The 21,229-nt window shown below is 46.0% G+C and overlaps 1 protein-coding gene across 1 annotated transcript in view; it reads right to left on the reverse strand.

Moving 5' to 3' along the window:
• Positions 1-13,781, reverse strand: part of LOC145414965 (G protein-coupled receptor kinase 2-like) — an 854,061-nt gene extending 840,280 nt beyond the window's left edge. Inside the window, exon 1 of the mRNA XM_080284376.1 lies at positions 13,641-13,781. Coding sequence (XP_080140502.1) covers positions 13,641-13,692 — 52 coding nt within the window. The 5' untranslated portion in view covers positions 13,693-13,781. The remainder of the gene's footprint in view (positions 1-13,640) is intronic.
• Between the last annotated feature and the right edge of the window lie 7,448 nt (positions 13,782-21,229).

Below are 21,229 nucleotides of genomic sequence, written 5' to 3' on the forward strand. Positions count from 1 at the left end.
GGGCGCACTACACAGTGCCGCACTCGCTTGCCGTAAGAAAACAAACTAACCCCTCTCTGGTAAACACATCGCGCACTTCTCAGTTGAGTCATGTCCGTCCTCTCCTCTCAGTTTCGCTGTACGTTACGCAGTTTTTCATTGTTCTTCCTTGTTTCATACTTTTGCCATGACTCCCAAGCACACTGCATCATCTCCAGCATCCAAGGAACCAGCTACTAAGAAGAAACAGCACCATACTCTGACTCTGGAGAGGAAATTGGACCACCCACAGCTTCAGAAACACCTACACCAGTTGAGGAAGTACCACAGGAGCAATAGGGCCCCAACATGTGACTTAGCACCATATAAACGACACGAATCCCCAGCCGCAGCACAGGTCTATATTTAACTGTACAGTGAACTAAAAAGAAGGAGTATGTATAGTTGTGAGTAAAAGATGGAAGAATAGCATAAGAGAGTATGGATCAGTTGGGTCAAGGATTGTGTGGGTAAGACTGAAAGTTGGAATACAAATGAGGGCGATTGTGTGTGTGTGTGTATGTGCCAACGCAAGATCGTGCAAGCAGAGTGAGAGAAGAGTTCTGGACGAATGTGGAAGTGTGCATGGAAAAGTTTGGAAGGAATGAGAGAGTGTTTTTGATCAATGATATGAATGGTAAAGTAGGGAATGTGAAGGTGGATGGAATAGTTGGTGAGTGGGGTGTGCCTGCTGAGATAGATGAGAATGGCAGTGCGTTAGTGGACATTTGTGCGGGGAGGGGGTTGGTGATAGCCAATACCCTCTTCAGGCACAAAATGATCCACAGGTATACATGGCGAGTGATGAGAAGGGTGGGTGGTGAACCGAATGAAAGGAACGCAATGATTGATTATGTGTGTGTGGATAAAAGGATGCGGAAATGTGTAACAGATGCAAGAGCTTATAGAGGTTGGGAGTGTGGACTTTCTGACCACTACTTGGTGGTGGCCAGAATCAAGGTCCAATTAGGATGGAGAAATAGAAGAAGGGAAGGATGGGAAGAAGGAGTATTTGTAAGGAGAGTGGAAAGGTTACAAGCGGATGAGAAAAAGGAAGAGTATAAGAAAGAAGTGGAGGAACGATTGGGCAAATATGAATTGGAGCAGATGGGGGACGTGGAAGGTGTGTGCAGGATATTTACAGGAGAAATATATGCAGCATGTGATGTGGTGTGTGGGATGAAGACAAGACGAAGGGGTGTGCAAGGAACAGTGTGGTGGAATGAAGAGGTGAGGCAGGCTGTGGCAAAAAAGAAGAAAGCATACAATGAATGGATGAGAAACAGAGGCGTGGAAGAAGTTGAGAGGCGGAAGAGAGAGTTATATGTAGAAAGAAAGAAAGAGGTGAAAAGATTAGTAAGAGAGAGTAAGAAGAGAGCGGATGAGGAATTTGGAAGGAACTTGAGTGTAAAGTGGAGAGATTGTAAGAAAATGTTCTGGAAAGAGGTGAAAAGAGTAAGACAGGGTGGAAGTGAAGTTAGCAGGGGAGTGAAAGATAAAAATGGTAGATTACAAGTGGAGAAGGGAGAAAAAGTGAGAAGATGGAGAGAACACTTTAAAGAATTGTTGAACGTAGAGGATGGAAGTAATGCGAGTATAAGTGGCTGGGGAATGGCTGGGAGAAGGAGGGAGGTGAGAAGACAGGAAGAAATCAGTTGAATAGAAATTGTGGAAGCAATGAAGAAAGTTAAATTGGGGAAAGACCCAGGAACTGATGGAGTGTGTGGTGAAATGCTGAAGCATGGGGGAGGGATAGTAGTAGAATGGATGTGGAAAATGTGCAGATTGGCCTGGGAGGAAGGTAGAGTCCCGGAGGATTGGAACTCAGGTATAATTATTCCCTTGTACAAAGGAAAAGGGGAAAAAGAATGTGTGGTAATCATAGGGGCATCTGTCTTCTTAGCATAACAAGAAAAGTGTATGGTAGGATACTTATTGACAGAGTTACAGAAAGAACAGAGAAATTAGTTGGAGAAGAATAGGGAGGCTTTAGGAAGGGAAGAGGTTGTGTAGATCAGATATTCATTCTTAGTTCTTTAGTGGAAAAGTTTCTAGAGAAGGGAAAGAAGTTGTATGTGGCTTTCATGGATTTGGAGAAAGCATATGACAGGGTGGATAGACAAGGGTTGTGGAAAGTGTTAAGAATATATGGAGTAGATGGGAAGTTGTTGAAAGCTGTGAAGAGTATGTACGATGGTGCGAAGGCTGCAGTGCGTGTAGATGGTGAACTGAGTGAATTTTTCTCTTTGAAAGTTGGGTTGAAACAGGGATGTGTCATGTCTCCATGGTTGTTCAATCTGTACATGGATGGGGTAATAAAAGAGGTACAAGGTAGGGTAGTGGATTTTGGAGTGGCCCTGGTGAGAGAGGTTAGTGTTTGGAAACTCTCTGTCCTCTTGTTTGCAGATGATACTGTGTTGTTGAGTGAAGACGAAGGGGAGCTGCAAGGCTTGGTGGATGAGTTTGGGAGAGTGTGTAAGAAACGGAATCTAAAGGTGAATGTAGAGAAGAGTAAAGTGATGGTCTCTGAGAGAGGTGAAGTCAGTGAATGTGCGAGGTTGGATGGTGAGGAATTGGAAAATGTGAGTATGTTTAAGTACTTGGGTAGTGTGATGAGTAAGGATGGAGGTTTGGAGGGTGAAGTGCTTGAAAGGGTATAGCAGGGAAGAAAGGTTGCTGGTTCTTTGAAAGCAGTGATAAGAAACAGGGAAGTGAGCATGGAAGTGAAAAAGTTACTACATGACAGTATTGTGATACCAACTCTAACGTACGGAAGTGAAGCTTGGACGTTGTTGGAGAGACACAAGTCAAGAGTGAGAGCAGTGGAAATGAGTTATTTAAGAGGAGCCTGTGGAGTCACATGGAGAGACAGGCTGACGAATGAGGATATAAAGGAGCGTTGTGGTGTGGATGTGATAGGAAGCGTTATGAGGAACACACTGAGGTGCTTTGGCCATGTGGAGAGGATGGAGGGTGAAAGACTGACGAAGAGAGTGTATGTGAGTGAGGTGGAGGGGGAAGAGGGAGGGGGAGGCTGAGGATGAGATGGAGGGATGGGGTGGAGAGGTATATGAGAGAGGGGGGTGTGAGTTGGGAGCAGGGCAGTGAAATGGCGGGGGACAGGGCGACTTGGAGGCGATTTGTTTGTGGCCACCCCAAACGGGATTGAGGCGTCTGGCAATAGATATATATATATATATATATATATATACACACACACACACACACACACACACAAAATATATATATATATATATATATATATATATATATATATATATATATATATATATATATGTGTGTGTGTGTGTATTTATATATATATATATAAATATATATACACACACACACAAAATATATATTTATATATACATACATATATATATATATATGTGTGTGTGTGTGTATATATATACAGTATATATATATATATATATATATATATATATATATATATAAATATTGTATATATATATATATATATATATATATATATATATATATATATATATATATATATATTTTTATGCTGAAGAAGGAACCAAAGGCCATGAGCCCAGAATAACAGTTCCCTCCAAGAAAATAACAAAATACAACAGAGAGCCAAATTCAAGATTCATTCATTTCGAGATGCCTGGACACACTGTGTTTGAAAGACTGGAGATCATAGGCACCAGGAAATACAGACAGAGGGAGACAGTTCCAAAGCTGACCTGTTGCATAAATGAAGGACTGGGAGTAACAGTTAACTCTTGCATTAGAGAGTTGAACAGAAAAGGGATGAGAGTTTGCTGTTAGATGGGAGCTACGCGCCCGTCGTAAAGGTGGAGGAATGCATGCAGACAGTTCAGAGGAGCAGCGACCATTAAAGCAGCGATAGAATAGAGATAAAGACGCAACACTGCGGCAAAGAGACAGAGGTTGAAGGGAGTCTGTAAGAGGAGGAGAGTTAATGAGACGAAAAGCCTTTGATTCCACTCTATTGAGAAGAGCTGTATGTGGGGAGCCTCCCCACACATAAGACTTGTACTCCACACAGGGGCGGATAAAACCCCTGTATAGAGTCAACAATTGTGCAGGAGTAAAGAAAGAATGGAGTCGGCTTAGCACACCCAATCTCTTGGAAGAAGATTTTACAAGAGATGTAATATGATCTTTCCAAGATAAGTCCCGAGTAAATGAAACCCCAAGCATGTTCAAGGATGATGCAGAATTAAGCTGAATATTATCAAACATTAGCAGGTATACCTGTGGATGATTTTGTCAGGTTGATAGGTGTAAGAACTGAGTCTTAAATGCATTAAAAACAACCAGATTATTTTTACCCCATTCAGAGACACAAGCCAAGTCAGACATTAGGTGTGCCATAGCCTCCTCCCTTATTTGTTGAAGTAACTGCTGAGATGGGCATTGCGTGAACTGTGTGGAAAGGTGAAGGGTGGAGTCATCAGCGTATGAATGGATAGGGTTAGATGTACAGTTTAGAAGGCCATTGATGAATAACAGGAAGAGGGTTGGTGATAGGACAGAGCCCTGAGGAACACCACTGTTGATAGATCTAGAAGAACGGTGGTCGTCTACAACAGCGGCTATAGAACGACCAGAAAGGAAGCTTGCGATGAAGGCACAGATAGAAGGATAGAAACCATAAGAGGGCAGTTTGTAAATTAAAGATTTATGCCAGACTCGATCGAAAGCCTTTGAGATGTCAAGTGCAATGGCAAAGCTTTCGCCAAAATCCCGAGAGGGATATATACTGTATATATCTATCTATCTTTCTATATATGAAGCCTCTGAGGTACAGTGGTAGAGTGTGCATTTTCGTACATGGGATAACGAGGGTTCACACTCCGCCAGGGTAATAAACTTTGGGCGCTTTCTTCCAGCCATGTACTGCTTTGGCAGACATACGGTGTGCTGTGTTTGAACAAGTGTCGCGTACTATAAAGTATGCTTGCACCCAGCTGGCTTACGTGGGCCAATTACACTTGGTTCACAGACTACACACACATGCAGAGCCACTCCGACCGACACAGCAACCACACTTACAAGCATGTCTCACCCTACTTACAATCTCTACCAGACAGCCTAAGCCACTTGGTAGAGATATATAGGCTGTATCATCCCCACTTCAGTTGGGATAGGCTGGTCCTGCAGTGGACACTCAAAAAGCTGATGAGATGAGATGTACAAATATATATATATATATTCTGCATATATAACATAATTTACATGTTTATAGATGGGAAATATAGTAAAACCTCCCAATAAGTCTATCAGGAGGAAGCCTGATCTAATAATGCTGAAAATCCGTTATATCCGATGGTCCCCCCAGAGGCAGGATTTCAAGCATGTTTGAAAATAAATGAATATAAATGCATATTCCAGTATTAAAATTGAAAATTATATTCATTTTTCACTAACTTGGCCCATAATTTTGTCATTTTACAATTTATTTTGTGGTAGTAGAAATCATCATCCACTCACTTTCTGTATTGCTGCCTACTTCTTCCTTCACCCTTATCATCCTTTTTCTGCATCTGTTCTCCTCTCTTCCTATTTGTCCTGTCATTTTTTCTTACTGCTCCTTCCTTTTCAGGTTGCTTTACATTGAGTGACAAGCCTAATGGTTTCCTGTAGGCCAGGAAACCATTTACAAAAACTGTTGGTAACCACATAACAGGAAGAGGGTTGGTGATAGGACAGAGCCCTGAGGAACACCACTGTTGATAGATCTAGAAGAACGGTGGTCGTCTACAACAGCGGCTATAGAACGACCAGAAAGGAAGCTTGCGATGAAGGCACAGATAGAAGGATAGAAACCATAAGAGGGCAGTTTGGAAATTAAAGATTTATGCCAGACTCGATCGAAAGCCTTTGAGATGTCAAGTGCAATGGCAAAGCTTTCGCCAAAATCCCGAGAGGGATATATACTGTATATATCTATCTATCTTTCTATATATGAAGCCTCTGAGGTACAATGGTAGAGTGTGCATTTTCGTACATGGGATAACGAGGGTTCACACTCCGCCAGGGTAATAAACTTTGGGCGCTTTCTTCCAGCCATGTACTGCTTTGGCAGACATACGGTGTGCTGTGTTTGAACAAGTGTCGCGTACTATAAAGTATGCTTGCACCCAGCGGAGTGTACCTAGGAGGAAAATATGGAAGCTGAAAAGCCAAGTAGTAAGGGATGCCTTCTATAGCGAGTTGAGGAGAGTGGTGGCTGAACAGGGAGCTGTAGACAGAGGCGTTAATGAACAGTACAGAGCCCTCAAGAACAATTTCTTGAGAGTTACTGATGTAACATGCGGCTGGACAAGAGGACCACCAGGACATAAAGTAACTTGGTGGTGGGATGAGGGTGTAGAAGCTGCAATTAAGGAGAAAAGAAGGCTTTTCCGGGAATGGAAGAAGGGTGGTAGCAAAGAGGAATATTTGGCTGCCAAGCGGAGGGCTAGGAGAGAGGTATACAGGGCAAAGTCTGAGTCACAGAGACAATTACTTGATAACCTAAATCATGGGGAAAGGAAAAATATATTTAGGGTGGCAGGTCAGGTGAAGAGGGATAATCAGGATATCATAGGTGAGCAGTGTGTGAAGAATGATGAAGGAAGGGTAGTGGTGAACAGTGAGGATATTAAAGATGCATGGAGAGAGCATTATAACCGGTTGTTGAATGAGGAGTTTGACTGGGACAGGGAAGGTTTGGAGCCAGCAGATCCAGTGTCTGGCCCTTGGCCTTTGATTGATACTGCTACTGTGAGTGAGGCAATAGGCAGGATGAGGGTGGGGAAGGCAGCAGGTGTGTCTGGGTTGACTGCCGAAATGTTGAAGGCCTCAGGCGATATAGGGGTGAGTTTAGTCACTGACCTGATAAATAGGATTATTAATGAGTGTGTTGTCCTAGATGATTGGCTGAAGAGTGTAATTGTAAATGTGTATAAAGGGAAGGGTGATGCCCTGGAAAGAGGAAATTATAGAGGTATAAAGCTTTTAGATCAGATAATGAAGGTAATGGAGAGAGTTTTAGAAGGTATGATTAGAGAAAGAGTGAATATTGATGAGATGCAGTTTGGGTTTATGCCAGGTAGGGGGACCACTGATGCCATATTCATTGTTCGACAGCTTCAGGAAAAATATATTGGTAGGAGAAGGGATCTTTATTTTGTTTTTGTTGATTTGGAAAAGGCCTTTGACACAGTCCCTAGAGAGGTGGTGAAGTGGGCAATGAGAAAGCTTGGCTTGGAGGAGTGGCTGGTTAGGGTGGTTATGGCCATGTATGTGGGTGCTCACACCCAGGTGAGAGTGAATGGAGATTTGAGTGATGAGTTTTCCGTGAATGTTGGTGTGCATCAGGGGTCAGTCTTGAGTCCCATGTTGTTTATCATGGTACTTGAAGCCCTTTCACGTGACTTTAGAAACGGACTCCCATGGGAGTTGTTGTATGCTGATGATTTGGTGTTGATTGCAGAGAATGAAAGGGAGGCAGAGGAAAGGTTTAGGAAGTGGAGAGATGGTATGGGGCACAAGGGTTTAAGGGTAAATGCAGATAAAACAAAAGTGATGATATCTAGGGTTGGTGGCGGTACTGTCAAAGACGAGGGAGAGTGGCCATGTGCAGTTAGCCACAAGGGCGTGGGAAGTAATTCCATCTTGTGCGGTGTATGTGATAAATGGGTGCATAAGAGATGTAGTGGTATCAGAGGTAGAGTACGAGATAATGCTGATTTTATGTGTACGGCGTGCCGGGGTGAGCAGGTGGAGATCGTCAGACGTGAAAGGATTGAACTTGCTGGTGAATCTCTGGAGTGTGTGGAGGAGTTTTGTTATTTGGGAGACATGTTGTATGCTGGAGGTGGGGCTGGAGCTAGCTCTGTGGCTAGGGTGAGAAGTGGTTGGAAGAAGTTCAGGGAGCTCTTGCCTCTCCTGACATTGAGAGGGCTCTCCCTACGTGCTAAGGGGTCTTTGTATACAGCATGTGTTAGGAGTGTAATGCTGTATGGCAGTGAGACCTGGGCAGTGAAGGAGGAAGACATTCGCCGGCTCAGACGTACAGAAATGACAATGATTAGGTGGATGTGCAGTGCGTCCCTGTGTCCAAGGCCTGGAGGGGCTGGGTTTACAATGGAAGAGTTGAGAGGTAGGATGGGACTGGAGTGTATTGGTGTTGTGATGAGGAGAGGTAGATTGAGGTGGTTTGGACATGTGGAGAGGATGGGGGATGATAATTGGGTGAGGAAGGTGAGAAGTGTTAATATTGGGGGTGGGGTTATGAGGGGTAGACCGAGAAAGACATGGGACGAGGTCATTAAGTGTGACCTTAGGGTTAAGGGACTGAACAGGGAGGCTGCAATGGATCGTGCAGCGTGGAGAGCCGCCATTAGGTGACCAAGGCCGACACATGCAAGCATGTTGGAGCCTTTAAAAACGAAAACGAAAACGATAACCAACCCAAACATGCTCCTTATGTATCAACAAGTGGATTGGAGGAAGGTTAGTGACCCTCCCTGTAAAACCACTAACTGAAACATGAACAGCTACCCTTTGGAAGATTATGGCACTGGGCTGTAGACAGACAGATATAGACAGTTTATTTCACATTCTTGTCATTGCACTTCTTCCAGAAACAGATGTATTGCGACCCATTTACTGGATATCATTTGCTATAACAGACAGAAGTCTGGTGGCTTTGTAGTGTCCATTAAATCCAAAATCCAGTCTATCAAAATACAGTAAAATGAGGTTTTACTATAGTCACTATTCACCTAAGAGTATACAGTGAGTACAATAACATCAGTATCAGGGGTTTTGCAAAGCTGGGTGGTAACCATATTACCAACCATAAGAGTTCCCTACACGTCAACAAGTGGGTTGACAGAGAGTTAGTGCCCCTCATAAAACAACTGACTCAAAGTCAAACTGCCACCTCTTATGGAATTATGGCTCCTGGCTATTGACAAACAGGTAGATTTTGATGTAGTGTATTTCCAAAATTATACCATTTAGTTCACGTGATGCAGCAAGCCATGTTCCTCCTCAGTTCCTTTACAGAGCAATGTACTGTGATTTGTATAAGCCAAACACATTATGACGATTAGGTATGAATTATGACAGGTTCAAATGCAATGGAGGAATACAACAAGGGAAGAACAGGAAGTAGTTCATCCATGGAGGGTAGAAAGGTTGCAAGAGAATGAAAAAAGAGCAGAATATAAGAGAGAAGTGGAGGAGCAACTGGGATTTGGAGTATATGGAGGAGGTGGAAGGTGTGTGCAAGATATTCAGAGAAGAAATCTGCAGCATGTGAGGTGGTTTGTGGAGTGATGAGATGACAAAATGGGGTGCATGCAACAGCATGGTGGAATGAAGAAGCGAGACAAGCTGTGGCGCAACAGAAGAAAGCTATGTGAGTGGATGAGAAACAGGGGTGTGGAGGAAGTTGAGAGACAGAAGAGAGACTTATATGCAGAGAGAAAGAGAGAGGTGAAAAGATTAGTAAGAGAGTGTACATAGAGAGTGGATGAGGAATATGGAAGGAATTTGAACGTAAAGTGAAGGGAACGTAAGAAAATGTTCTGGAATGAGGTAAAGACAGTAAAACAGGGTGATAAAGAAGTTACCTGGGGAGTGAAAGATAAAAATGGTAGATTGCTAGTGGAGAAGGAAGAAAAAGTGAGCACATGGAAAGAACACTTTTTGGAACTGCTGAACATAGAGGATGAAAGTATGCAAGGATAAGTGGCTGGGGAATGGCTGGGAGAAGGAATGGGGTGAGAAGAGAGAAAGAAATCAGTAGGATGGAAGTAGTGGAAGCAATGAAAAAAGTCCAAATGGGGAAAGCCCCAGGAATTGATGGAGTGTGTGGTGAAATGCTGAAGCATGGGGGAGAGATAGTAGTACAATGGATATGGAAGATGTGCAGATTGTCATGGGAGGACGGTAGAGTCTCGGAGGATTGACTAACAAGAGGCATTTGCCTTCTTAGTGTGAAAGGAAAAGTGTATGGTAGGATACTTACTGACAGAGATAGGGAAATAAGAGGGGAATTAACAGGTGAAAACAGGGAGGTTTTAGGAAAGGGAAGAGGTTGCATAGATCAGATATTCATTCTTAGGACTTTTGTGGAAAAGTTTCAAGAGAAGGGAAAGAAGTTGTATGCAGCCTTCAGGGATTTGGAGAAAGCATCTGACAAGGTGGATAGACAATAAATGTGGAAAATATTACGAATATATGGAGTAAATGGGAAGCTGTTGCATGCCGGGAAGAGTATGTATGAGGGTGCACTGCATATGGATAGTGAACTGAGTGAATTTTTCTATGTGAATGTTGGATTGAAACAGGGATGTGTCATGTCTCCATGGTTGTTTAGTCTGTATATTGATGGGGTTATAAAAGAGATACAAGGTAGGGCAGTGATGTTGGAGCAGCTTTAATGAAAGAGGGCAACGTTTGGAAACTCTGTGTATGTTACTGCTGTTAGCAGACAATACTGTATTGTTAAGTGAAGATGAAGGGGAACTGCAAGGCTTGGTGAATGAGTCTGGAAGAGTGTTTAAGAAATGAAATCTAAAGGTGAACACTGGGAAGAGTAAAATTAAGGTCTTTTAGAGAAATTAAGTCACTGGATGTACAGTGATGGATGATGATGAGAAAATGGAAAATGTAAGTGAATTTGAGTACTTGGGTAGTGTGATGACTAAGGATGGAAGTTTGGAGGGCAAAGTGCTTGTAAGAGTAACAAGGAAGAAAGGTTGCTGGTTCTTTGAAAGCAGTGATAAGAAACAGGGAAGTGGGCATGGGAGTAAAAAAGTCGCTGCATAACAGAAATGTGATACCAACTCTAACGTATGGAAGTGAAGCTTGGACCTTGCTGGATGGACATAAGTCAAGTGTGAGAGCAGTGGAAATGAGTTACTCGAAAGAAGCATGTGGAGTTACATGGAGAGACAGACTGACATATAAGGAAGTGTAGAAGCATTGTGGCTGACAGAAAGTGCTGGGAGAAATACACTTCGGTGGTTTGGCCAAGTGGAGAGGATGGAAAGTGAAAGACTAACGAGGAGAATGTGTGTAAGTAGGGTGAGGGGGGGGAAAAGGGAGGAGGAGGCCAAGGATGAGATGGAGGGGAGAGGTATATGAAAGAGGGAGGTATAAGCTGGAAGCCAGGTGGTAAAGTGGCAGGGGACCGGGCAACGTGGAGGCGATTTGTTTGTGGCCACCTCTTACAGGATTATGGCGACTGGCAATAGATAGATAGATATATTAACACCAATTAGTATTTTTCATGGACTATCATGATGCAAGGAAACAGAAAACACTGACAAAACCTAAAAAAAAAGAAAGGGGGGGAACTAAGCTTGTTGGGCTACCTTTCCATCAAATTGATACAGCTGTACAGATTAGGGTGTGACTAAATACTGAATCGGCGGTCATTTATCAAACTAGCACTTTTAATTGGAAATATAACTTTTATCCCCATACAAGCCCATACACACCAAATTATCTGAAATCTGGTCAAAATTTTGTGTTTAACTGCTACGGTACTAAAAAAATAATGATTCAGAGCAAGAACTTGCTAAAGTTTGCAGAAGTGTTTCGCTTCTAGCTCAACAACTTGCCTTGACAGATTTCTACTTTGTATGAATACTGATTTAATGTGTACCGTACAGTAAATACCGTAGCTACATATAACTGCACTGTAGATCAATATTTATGCAAAACCGAAGTCTGTCAAGTTGTGCTGGCAATCTAAAGGGGAAATACCCACTAACTTTGGCGTATTTTCGCTCTGAATCCTGATTTTTTTATAAATAGCTAAATTAAGCACATTTTAAAAACTGGATTTCTTATAAATAGGTGTGTGTGAATCTATCTATCTATCTATTGCCAGATGCCATAATCCTGTAAGGGGTGGCCATTTGACTTTGAATTATTCATTTTATGGGGACGGGCACTAACCCTGCACCAACCCACTTGTTGACACGTACGGAGCACGTATGGTTTGGTTATATGGTTACCACCCAGTGTTGTATATGGTTTCAAACTATATGGTGAAAAAATGATAATATTTTCCAATTAAAAGTGCCAGTTTGGTAAATGACCCTCGATTCAGTATTTCGTCGAATAGGACTGTTTACATTAATGTCATCAACCTGGATGAATCGCCACAAAGGAACAATCTCTGAAGAGAAATTACGAGGAGTTTCGAAGAGAATTCCAGATTTTATCAAGTCCTGAATTACCAGCACATCCAAGTTGATCCAGAGCTCCAAGCGTGTACAAGGGTAATTTCAACAACAGAATGGGTTTAATTAGGATAACTTTAAATACCGGTAGTCGGTAAAGAGATGATTGCAACGTGTGTCTTCGGATGTTACCAACACAGATATATACTGTAATCTTAAAACCTGTAAGCCATCTTGATGCTTTCAATCTGATGGTTTGTTGGTTGGTTCAAGACGTACAATCACAACCAGTCACTGGGAAATGTACAATGCAGGAAAAGATAAGTTAGAATTTACAGTATATATTAACAACTGTTAACCGAACTGCACTATGCTTAAACACCAATGTACGTAAAGTACTCCTTAATGTGGGGAACAATGTGAGACAAAAGTACTGGTACACTGAATTGACTACTCAAGAAATGATATTCTTATTCATGTGCTCTCCTGTGTAAGCTTCATGTCTACTGATAGTTTCACATGCTTATTTTCTTCTGTCATGATGAAGGATCTTCAATTTGATGCTGCATAAAAATCCTCTATTCATTTCTTAGGAAATTAAACTTATTTTTTTCCCTTAATCTTCACTGTCCATTCTTACTACAGTACTGTACTACAATAATGGGACCGCGGGAGAGCAGTCATCTGCAATAAAAAGCAATTGGCCACAAATATTCATTGTATCACAGCAAACCCAACAAAATATCTATATCACACCCATGTCCATGAATGTATGCTCCAGCAAGCTTACTCAAAGCTACCAGTCTACCACCAAGGGTATGCTATGGCAGGAGTGATGTGTGGGCAATCATTGAATCCTAAAGCCTACACTTTCATAAAGTCTAACCTTGCTTCACCTCTGCAATACCACAACCTGTTTTCAATTAAAGCTTAGCTTCAAGAAAATCCAGATTATTTCAGTGCAGGTATAATTCCTCACACCCCTGATGAATATATGTATATACAAACAAATTTAATAGCTGTCAGAATGTGATCATGGGTGACCTAAGCTTCTTGTACCATTGCAACCAACATGCAGGATTCGCTACAATACAGATGGGTGGTGTGAGTGGTGGTGGGCAGCAGTAGGGCTCAAGGGACAGTGGCACAGTAACAACCTATCATCAGCCAGTGATGCTGCCCGCCAATCCTACTCAATTTCCGTTGCCCTGGCCTACTCTGCTGCTGCACATCACATCATTGGCTGCGACGCTACCCCCCTTCCGCATCCCACCCTGACTTGCCATCAGGAAATTATACATATATTAATTATACCTACATGCTCGTATCTATTCATCATAACATATAGTTACAGGGAATACAACGAGTCAGATTTTAGCGGACGTAACAGCATCGCAGCCGTTAATGTCATTGCTACTTCATTATAAATCTTACCTTCCCTTGCTTTCAAGTACACTGTATTCGCTACAATGTTTTCTAATTCCATTAGTTCCAGTTTGACAGTTTATGACCACGTCGGGCCAATGTTGACCCTCAGCCATTCAAGCGAGAACTCAACACTAGGGTGGGTCTGCTTGTCCGCTGGGCTGGAGGGAAATATGGCGAGTTGTCATGCCTGCCAACACTACCTTCATTACCATTCCTTGCCCTCCAAGTTGTACTCCTACATCATACAAAGCATAAAAATTATATACATCATGTGCTTTGTAACAAAAGTAATCAAAATAACGTCTTTAAACCGCAATGACCAGCGTCAGTTTTATCAACGTGAGAATATTAGAATACGAATATCTGAAGTGGAAATTACTTGTACCTCCGATTTAGAACTACACAATTTAACTAACACAATCAACGAACAATAAAAATACTGTAAATACTTGATGTATTTCTTATAAAGTGCGAGAGGCGAGATCCTGGTTGGTACACCTGACTTGCCAAAGAGTCGATACATAGCCTACAGAGCTCGGTGGAGATATGCCAACAGAAATTCTCGTTTATCTCCAAGCAGCAAAAGGTTACATATATTATATGACTATCTGGTGCTTATGATTACCAACTGATATCCATACAATGTCATAAACATAAATCTGGAACATTTACAACAGTAAATCTTGTATATGCGCTATGCGTCAAGTGATTTTGAGGTTTAAGTTACAAACTGTAGTGTACATAAATATGCATATATTAAACAATCAGAATAGCCTTCTAAATGCTGCCATACTCTCCACTATGTGTTGACAGCCTAGGCTGTTTCATGCACACGGTACATGACAAGTGGGTTATACTATGTAACAGATCCGGCTAGAAAATTGCCTTTTTGCTCTGTACCGAATGGTTATCTTGAAGAAATTATTTACTCAGTGATATTTACAAACAAATGCAAAATTAATGAGAAACGGCAAGGTACTGCAACACCGTGCTTTCTCAAATGTCAAGAGCGGTTCATTCATAAGCGGTTTATAAACAATAGGGATGAACGCCTCTACTCAGTGCAGCTCGCTAGGCGCTCATGAGGCTTGGATACGGTACCTCCCAGCACTGTGCCTGCCTTCACCTTCATCCCACTCCAATTACGTTATCATGGTGAGGACGGCTCCGTCAACGTCCGGTGCTGTCGCACTGCCTCACCTGTATCATCAGGCTGCCGGTAGCCTGTATCCTACAGTTCTGGGTTATGGACCGTATCCTCAGTAGGTATAGGGGTAAACTCATCGACAGTCATGTTGTATGCCATCAGTAGGCCACATAGTGTAGCCTATGCAGGTTGCCATTCGCTAAGTATTTATATGGTAGCCTAAATTGTTAGGTCCTTCCGCCTGTCCCCAGGGATTCCACCGTCAGTTGCCAACACGTTTATCCAGTCATTCAAATGTCCAGTAACTTCACTTGTCCCACCAGGCTCCAGTAATTTACCGCCGACCAGTTTCATTCCAGACAAAAACCCAGAACAGCTGGACTTGCTTCATGTTACATAAACACTTTTTATAAACTGTGATCTAATGAGTACCAAATATCAGAACTAGGTGTTTTTAGGTCGACTTCTCGTCCTAAGAACACTATAGCTACTGAGCGGAGAACACACTACAAGAGGAGCATGGCATAAAAACTCAGCATACCAACCTTACTTATACAGTATTGCCTCAATTCATATCCTTAATAATACGCAACAAGTTTATACTGTTATGCTAGGTGTTTTACGGGAGACTTCTCGTCGGGGTCCTCTTTATCGAGACCGAAGCTAGAATACAACAACGAGATGAGCAGGACACAAAAACTCCAGGCAACAACCTTACACGTATATTAACCTAATCACAACCTAAAATGCCCGCCGCCGGACCTCGCACCTCACCACCCCCCACCCCACCACCGGGCCTCCACCGCACCACCACCCCAGGAGGACACAACGGAGGGGTTAGTGACCCCGATCAAGAGGGTCACCAGGACACTACGGTCCTGAGCCCCTGTTCCCCGCAACTACCCCAACACCAGGTGACCAGGGAAAGGCAACTACCTTGCGGGCGGGACAACCATCGTCAGAAAAGGGGTGGGACTGAACTAGATTCAGTCCCATGCAACACCGTATTGACGGCAATTGTTACACCCTCTAGGGCGGGAGGCCCAAGGGCAGGAGGCCCAAGGCTACGGCCTAATAAAGTGTACCAGGGTAAGGCGACCCAAGGCTCCGGCCTAAGTACAACCCGGAGAGAGAGTTGCCCCAGTGCATCCCTCTCCTGCTGTTCTCTCCTACAGGAGCAACACCGCGCCGACAGTCCCTATACGTGGCGGGGAAGGAGCGGCCCTGTACGCCCTTCAGTTGTTTCTGGTCGGAAAGATCAGCTACCGGCTACGGCCAGAGTACGTACAAGGGTAAAGAGCCCCTGCTATCGTACGTGTAGCTTTTCCCTACTACGGGAGCAACACCGCGCCGACGGTCCCTATACGTGGTGGGGAAGGAGCGGCCCTGTACGCCCTTCAGTTGCTCCTTGTACGACGGGTAAGCTCACGGCCATAGCCAACGTACGTACCAGGGTAAGGCGACCCAAGGCTCCAGCCTCAGGACGTACCAGAGAGGACACGGGCTACGTGAGTCCTTCTCCAGCCTCTTCCCCCTGTGGGAGCCCTTCGTCACCACCCGGGAATATATCCCCGGAGGTGTCGCTAGAGTGGTGGCAAGGCCCGATATCGGACCTACCTCCCATGCCTGGGAGATCCTTGTTCCTGCCTGAGTCCCGACGGAGAAGCTGCCGCAGCCCAGCCCTGTCGGCGCCTCTCCCCCTAGGCGTCCGCAGTCCCAAGACCCCCAGGCCAGACCCACCGGCTCCCGACGAAGGCGATCCAGGCTCCCTCACTCCATGGAGCCAGAGACGACAGGCCTGACGGCTCCAGCTGTTCGGCCCCAGTCCCGAGGGCCACCTCTCAGGTCGAGGCCCCCAGACAGGAGGGCCTCCCTGCACCACACCGACGAGGCCCCAACTCGAGGGCCGCCTCTCAGGTCGAGGCCCCCAGACGGAAGGGCCTCCCTGCACCCCACCGACGAGTGTGACCCAGGCAGTGACTCCCCTGCGGGTAATCCCTTGCCCTCTGCAGGCCGGGTCCCCCTAGGGCTCTACCCTTACGCCCTTGTCACGGAGTGAACATTACCCAGGAGATACAGGTAAACAGTGATGCCCCTTGTGCCGAGAACAAATCAGGGGAAATAACAGTGAACAGTAACTAATTGAAGACCAGTGCGAAACCAGCAACAGTTACCATTAGTCCAAAAGAACTCAGTGCCGGCAGGACAGAGAATGAACCTTAGAGTAAATATACGAGTCCCTCCCATAAAAGAACTTTCTGTGAACGCATAAGACTAGGGTGCGCGGGCAGATTAAAAGCCTGTGTGTGAGTGTCACCGTGACCAGGTGACTGTGTCAAGTGTCGCGATCTGCACCCTGTCTTATTTATAGTAGTATTTCCCCTACAGACTTCCAATCTTGTTTATCCCCTCTGTGATCAGTTCAGTGTATATCCTGCCTAAAAGTGACACATGGACAATAACATATATAATTCAAGACATCCCTGTATGAGCATTGTATTGTGTACTGAGTGTGACTGTATCTTGTGGTGCTGAAGGTTAACTCTGTGTCCCTGTTCCCCTGTATCTCAAATATCTCTCTGTGTTGTATTGTAACGGTTAGAATTAATGTAATAGATGTGTTAAGGTGTACTGCCTGGTATTTATGTCCTGTTCCTTTGTGGGTGCTTTACTTCTGGTCCGGAAAGAGGACCCCGCTTCAGTCGCTAGTGTTTTTAGGACGAGAAGTCACCTTAAAAACACCAGCATAACACTGGTGGCAAGCGGTGGTTCTGGATCCGAGTAAAAGCACGGAGGAACGATAAAAGGAAACTTGCACAATGGCAGCCAAACCTCACATTCAATTGCCGAAATTCAACCCGGACCAATGTAACATTGATGAGTACTTGGATATGGTTAAACCCCTCTTAGACATAGGGTTCGACTCGGACAAAGAAAAGATTGCAGTCACATTACCTAACCTGGGTAAAATAATTGCCACTGTCATTCCGAAAATCGTCTCGAGACTAAAATGGGATCAATTCAAACAAATTGTGAAACAGGCAGTGACGCCATCTCTGGGCACAGTTGTAGCCTTATCGCAACTAGACGCCCTCACATACAACGGAAGCCTCGATGACACCTTCATCCAGGCTAGGCGGCTCGTCACCGCTGCGTACCTGGGCACAGACGCAAAAACCTGGGAACAACTCATATTCCACAAACTCCTCAGGACCCTCCCCGGTTTCATTAAAGACCACTTCATAATACATGAACCGACGGGAGACCTGGATAAAGAAATCAACCTAATAAGGCGCCTTCTAGCCGTCCACTCCTCCCCCAAACGCATCAGCAATATCAAGCAAAAAAGCTGCCCGGTGCAGCAAAACAACACAAGAGCGCTTACAAGCCTCCCCACCATACGCCGATTGCCCCAAGCCTCAAAGCAGGAAAGCAAGACGAGGAAGGCACAGAAGGTCCCACCCCACTGCCCCCGCATCCCACCGTAATGACGGGGGCCACCTCACATCTCCCCCAGTCTACGACAGGGGGACACGTCATCTTTCCTTTTCCTCTCCTCTCACTATCTCTTCTATTTTGCCCTCCCCTATTCCTACCCCTATTCCTACCCCTATTCCTAACCTTTCCACCTCACACACCACTTTCTCCACTACTACCGCCTCCCCTCTTCCTATTCCTCCCCAACACAAAGCCTGCCTCCCCCTTCACAGACCTCCTAGAACCCTTACCTCATCTTCCCCTAACCTACTTCCCAAAACCGCCTCCTCCTGTCTACTCCCTCCCACCTACCACCCCACACCAACCCACCACCATCACTTCCCCGCCACTCATTTTTCCTGCTAACACAGCCAACTCATTCGCCTTCCCTATCACACCATCCTCCTCCTCACTCTCACCTGCGTCTCTTTCCTCGCTCACCTCCCCCACCCCACCCTCAACCTCACCATACCCACAAACTCCTTCCCCCACTTCACACTTACCTGACCCACCACCACCTTCCTCCGATTCTGATCCTTCACCAACCTCACCTCTGCCTGCATCTCCTCCGGCTACCCCACCTCCTCCAACCCACCACTCTCAATCACCGCCCGCTACGCCCACCACCAACACCGCACCACACCACCCATCACCAACTCCCACCTTCACCGCCGCAGAAACAACCACCACCACCGTACCACCACAACCAGAGATGAAAATTGAGAGGATGCTATGGCGCCACCATGACCACCCACCTGTCAGAATCCGAGGGACCCCCCACCTTCTCCGCCTCCTACGCCGGACTGACCACCCATCCTCACTCCGGCTCACTCTCAACCCCCACCAGAAGCCTAACACCTTCACCAACCACTGGGTCAGCCTCCTACAACACCTCAGCCCGGCCCACCAGACATCCACCTCCACCACATACCACATCCAGTCACGGGGTCGTGACTTTTACAACACGGAGGGTAGTAAACTGCCCGCCGCCGGACCTCCCACCTCACCACCCCCCACCCCACCACCGGGCCGCCACCGCACCACCACCCCAGGAGGACACAATGGGGGGGTTAGTGACCCCGATCAAGAGGGTCACCAGGACACTACGGTCCTGAGCCCCTGTTCCCCACAACTGCCCCAACACCAGGTGACCAGGGAAAGGCAACTACCTTGCGGGCGGGACAACCATCGTCAGAAAAGAGGTGGGACTGAACTAGATTCAGTCCCAAGTAACACCATATTGACGGCAATTGTTACACCCTCCAGGGCAGGAGGTCCAAGGGCAGGAGGCCCAAGGCTACGGCCTAATAAAGTGTACCAGGGTAAGGCGACCCAAGGCTCTGGCCTTAGTACACTCTGGAGAGAGAGTTGCCCCAGTGCATCCCTCTCCTGCTGTTCTCTCCTACAGGAGCAACACCGCGCCGACGGTCCCTATACGTGGCGGGGAAGGAGCGGCCCCATCCGCCCTTCAGTTGCTTCTGGTCGGAAAGATCAGCTCCCAGCTACGGCCAGAGTACGTACCAGGGTAAAGCGCCCCTGCTATCGTACGTGTAGCTTTTCCCTACTACGGGAGCATCACCGCGCTGACAGTCCCAATACATGGTGGGGAAGGAGCGGCCCTGTATGCCCTTCAGTTGCTCCTTGTGAGACGGGTAGGCATCCGGCTCCGGCCATGGCACGTACCAGGGTAGAGAAGCCCCTGAAGATAGCCTCAGTATGTACTGGAGAGAGTGTGGCCTCTGTGCCCCTCACTCCGGCTTGTCCCCTACTATGGGAGCAACACCGCGCCGACGGTCCCTATACGTGGTGGGGAAGGAGCGGCCCTGTACGCCCTTCAGTTGCTCCTTGTACGACGGGTAAGCTCACGGCCACAGCCAACGTACATACAAGGGTAAGGCGACCCAAGGCTCCAGCCTCAGGACGTACCGGAGAGGACACGGGCTACGTGAGTCCTTCTCCAGCCTCTTCCCCCTGTGGGTACCCTTCGTCACCACCCGGGAATATATCCCCGGAGGTGTCGCTAGAGTGGTGGCAAGGCCCAATATCGGACCTACCTCCGATGCCTGGGAGATCCTTGTTCCTGCCCGAGTCCCGACGGAGAAGCTGCCGCAGCCCAGCCCTGTCGGCGCCTCTTCCCCTAGGCGTCCGCAGTCCCAGGACCCCCAGGCCAGACCGACCGGCTCCCGATGAAGGCGATCCGGGCTCCCTCACTCCATGGAGCCAGAGACGACAGGCCCGACTGCTCCAGCTGTTCGGCCCCAGTCCCGAGGGCCACCTCTCAGGTCGAGGCCCCCAGACAGGAGGGCCTCCCTGCACCCCACCGACGAGTGTGACCCGGGCAGTGACTCCCCTGCGGGTAATCCCTTGCCCTCTGCAGGCCGGGTCCCCCTAGGGCTCTACCCTTACGCCCTTGTCACGGAGTGAACATTACCCAGGAGATACAGGTAAACAGTGATGCCCCTTGTGCCGAGAACAAATCAGGGGAAATAACAGTGAACAGTAACTAAGTGAAGACCAGTGCAAAACCAGCAACAGTTACCATTAGTCCAGAAGAAGTCAGTGCCGGCAGGACAGAGAATGAACCTTAGAGTAAATATACGAGTCCCCCCCATAAAAGAACCTTCTGTGAACGCATAAGACTAGGGTGCGCGGGCAGATTAAAAGCCTGTGTGTGAGTGTCGCCGTGACCAGGTGACTGTGTCAAGTGTCGCGATCTGCACCCTGTCTTATTTATAGTAGTATTTCCCCTACAGACTTCCAATCTTGTTTATCCCCTCTGTGATCAGTTCAGTGTATATCCTGCCTAAAAGTAACACATGGACAACAACATATATAATTCAAGACATCCCTGTATGAGCATTGTATTGTGTACTGAGTGTGACTGTATCTTGTGGTGCTGAAGGTTAACTCTGTGTCCCTGTTCCCCTGTATCTCAAATATCTCTCTGTGTTGTATTGTAACGGTTAGAATT

This window comes from Coenobita brevimanus, chromosome 101, assembly GCF_032717465.1.
Source record: "Coenobita brevimanus isolate Jiangsu-jjx chromosome 101, ASM3271746v2, whole genome shotgun sequence".
NCBI lineage: Eukaryota > Metazoa > Arthropoda > Malacostraca > Decapoda > Coenobitidae > Coenobita > Coenobita brevimanus.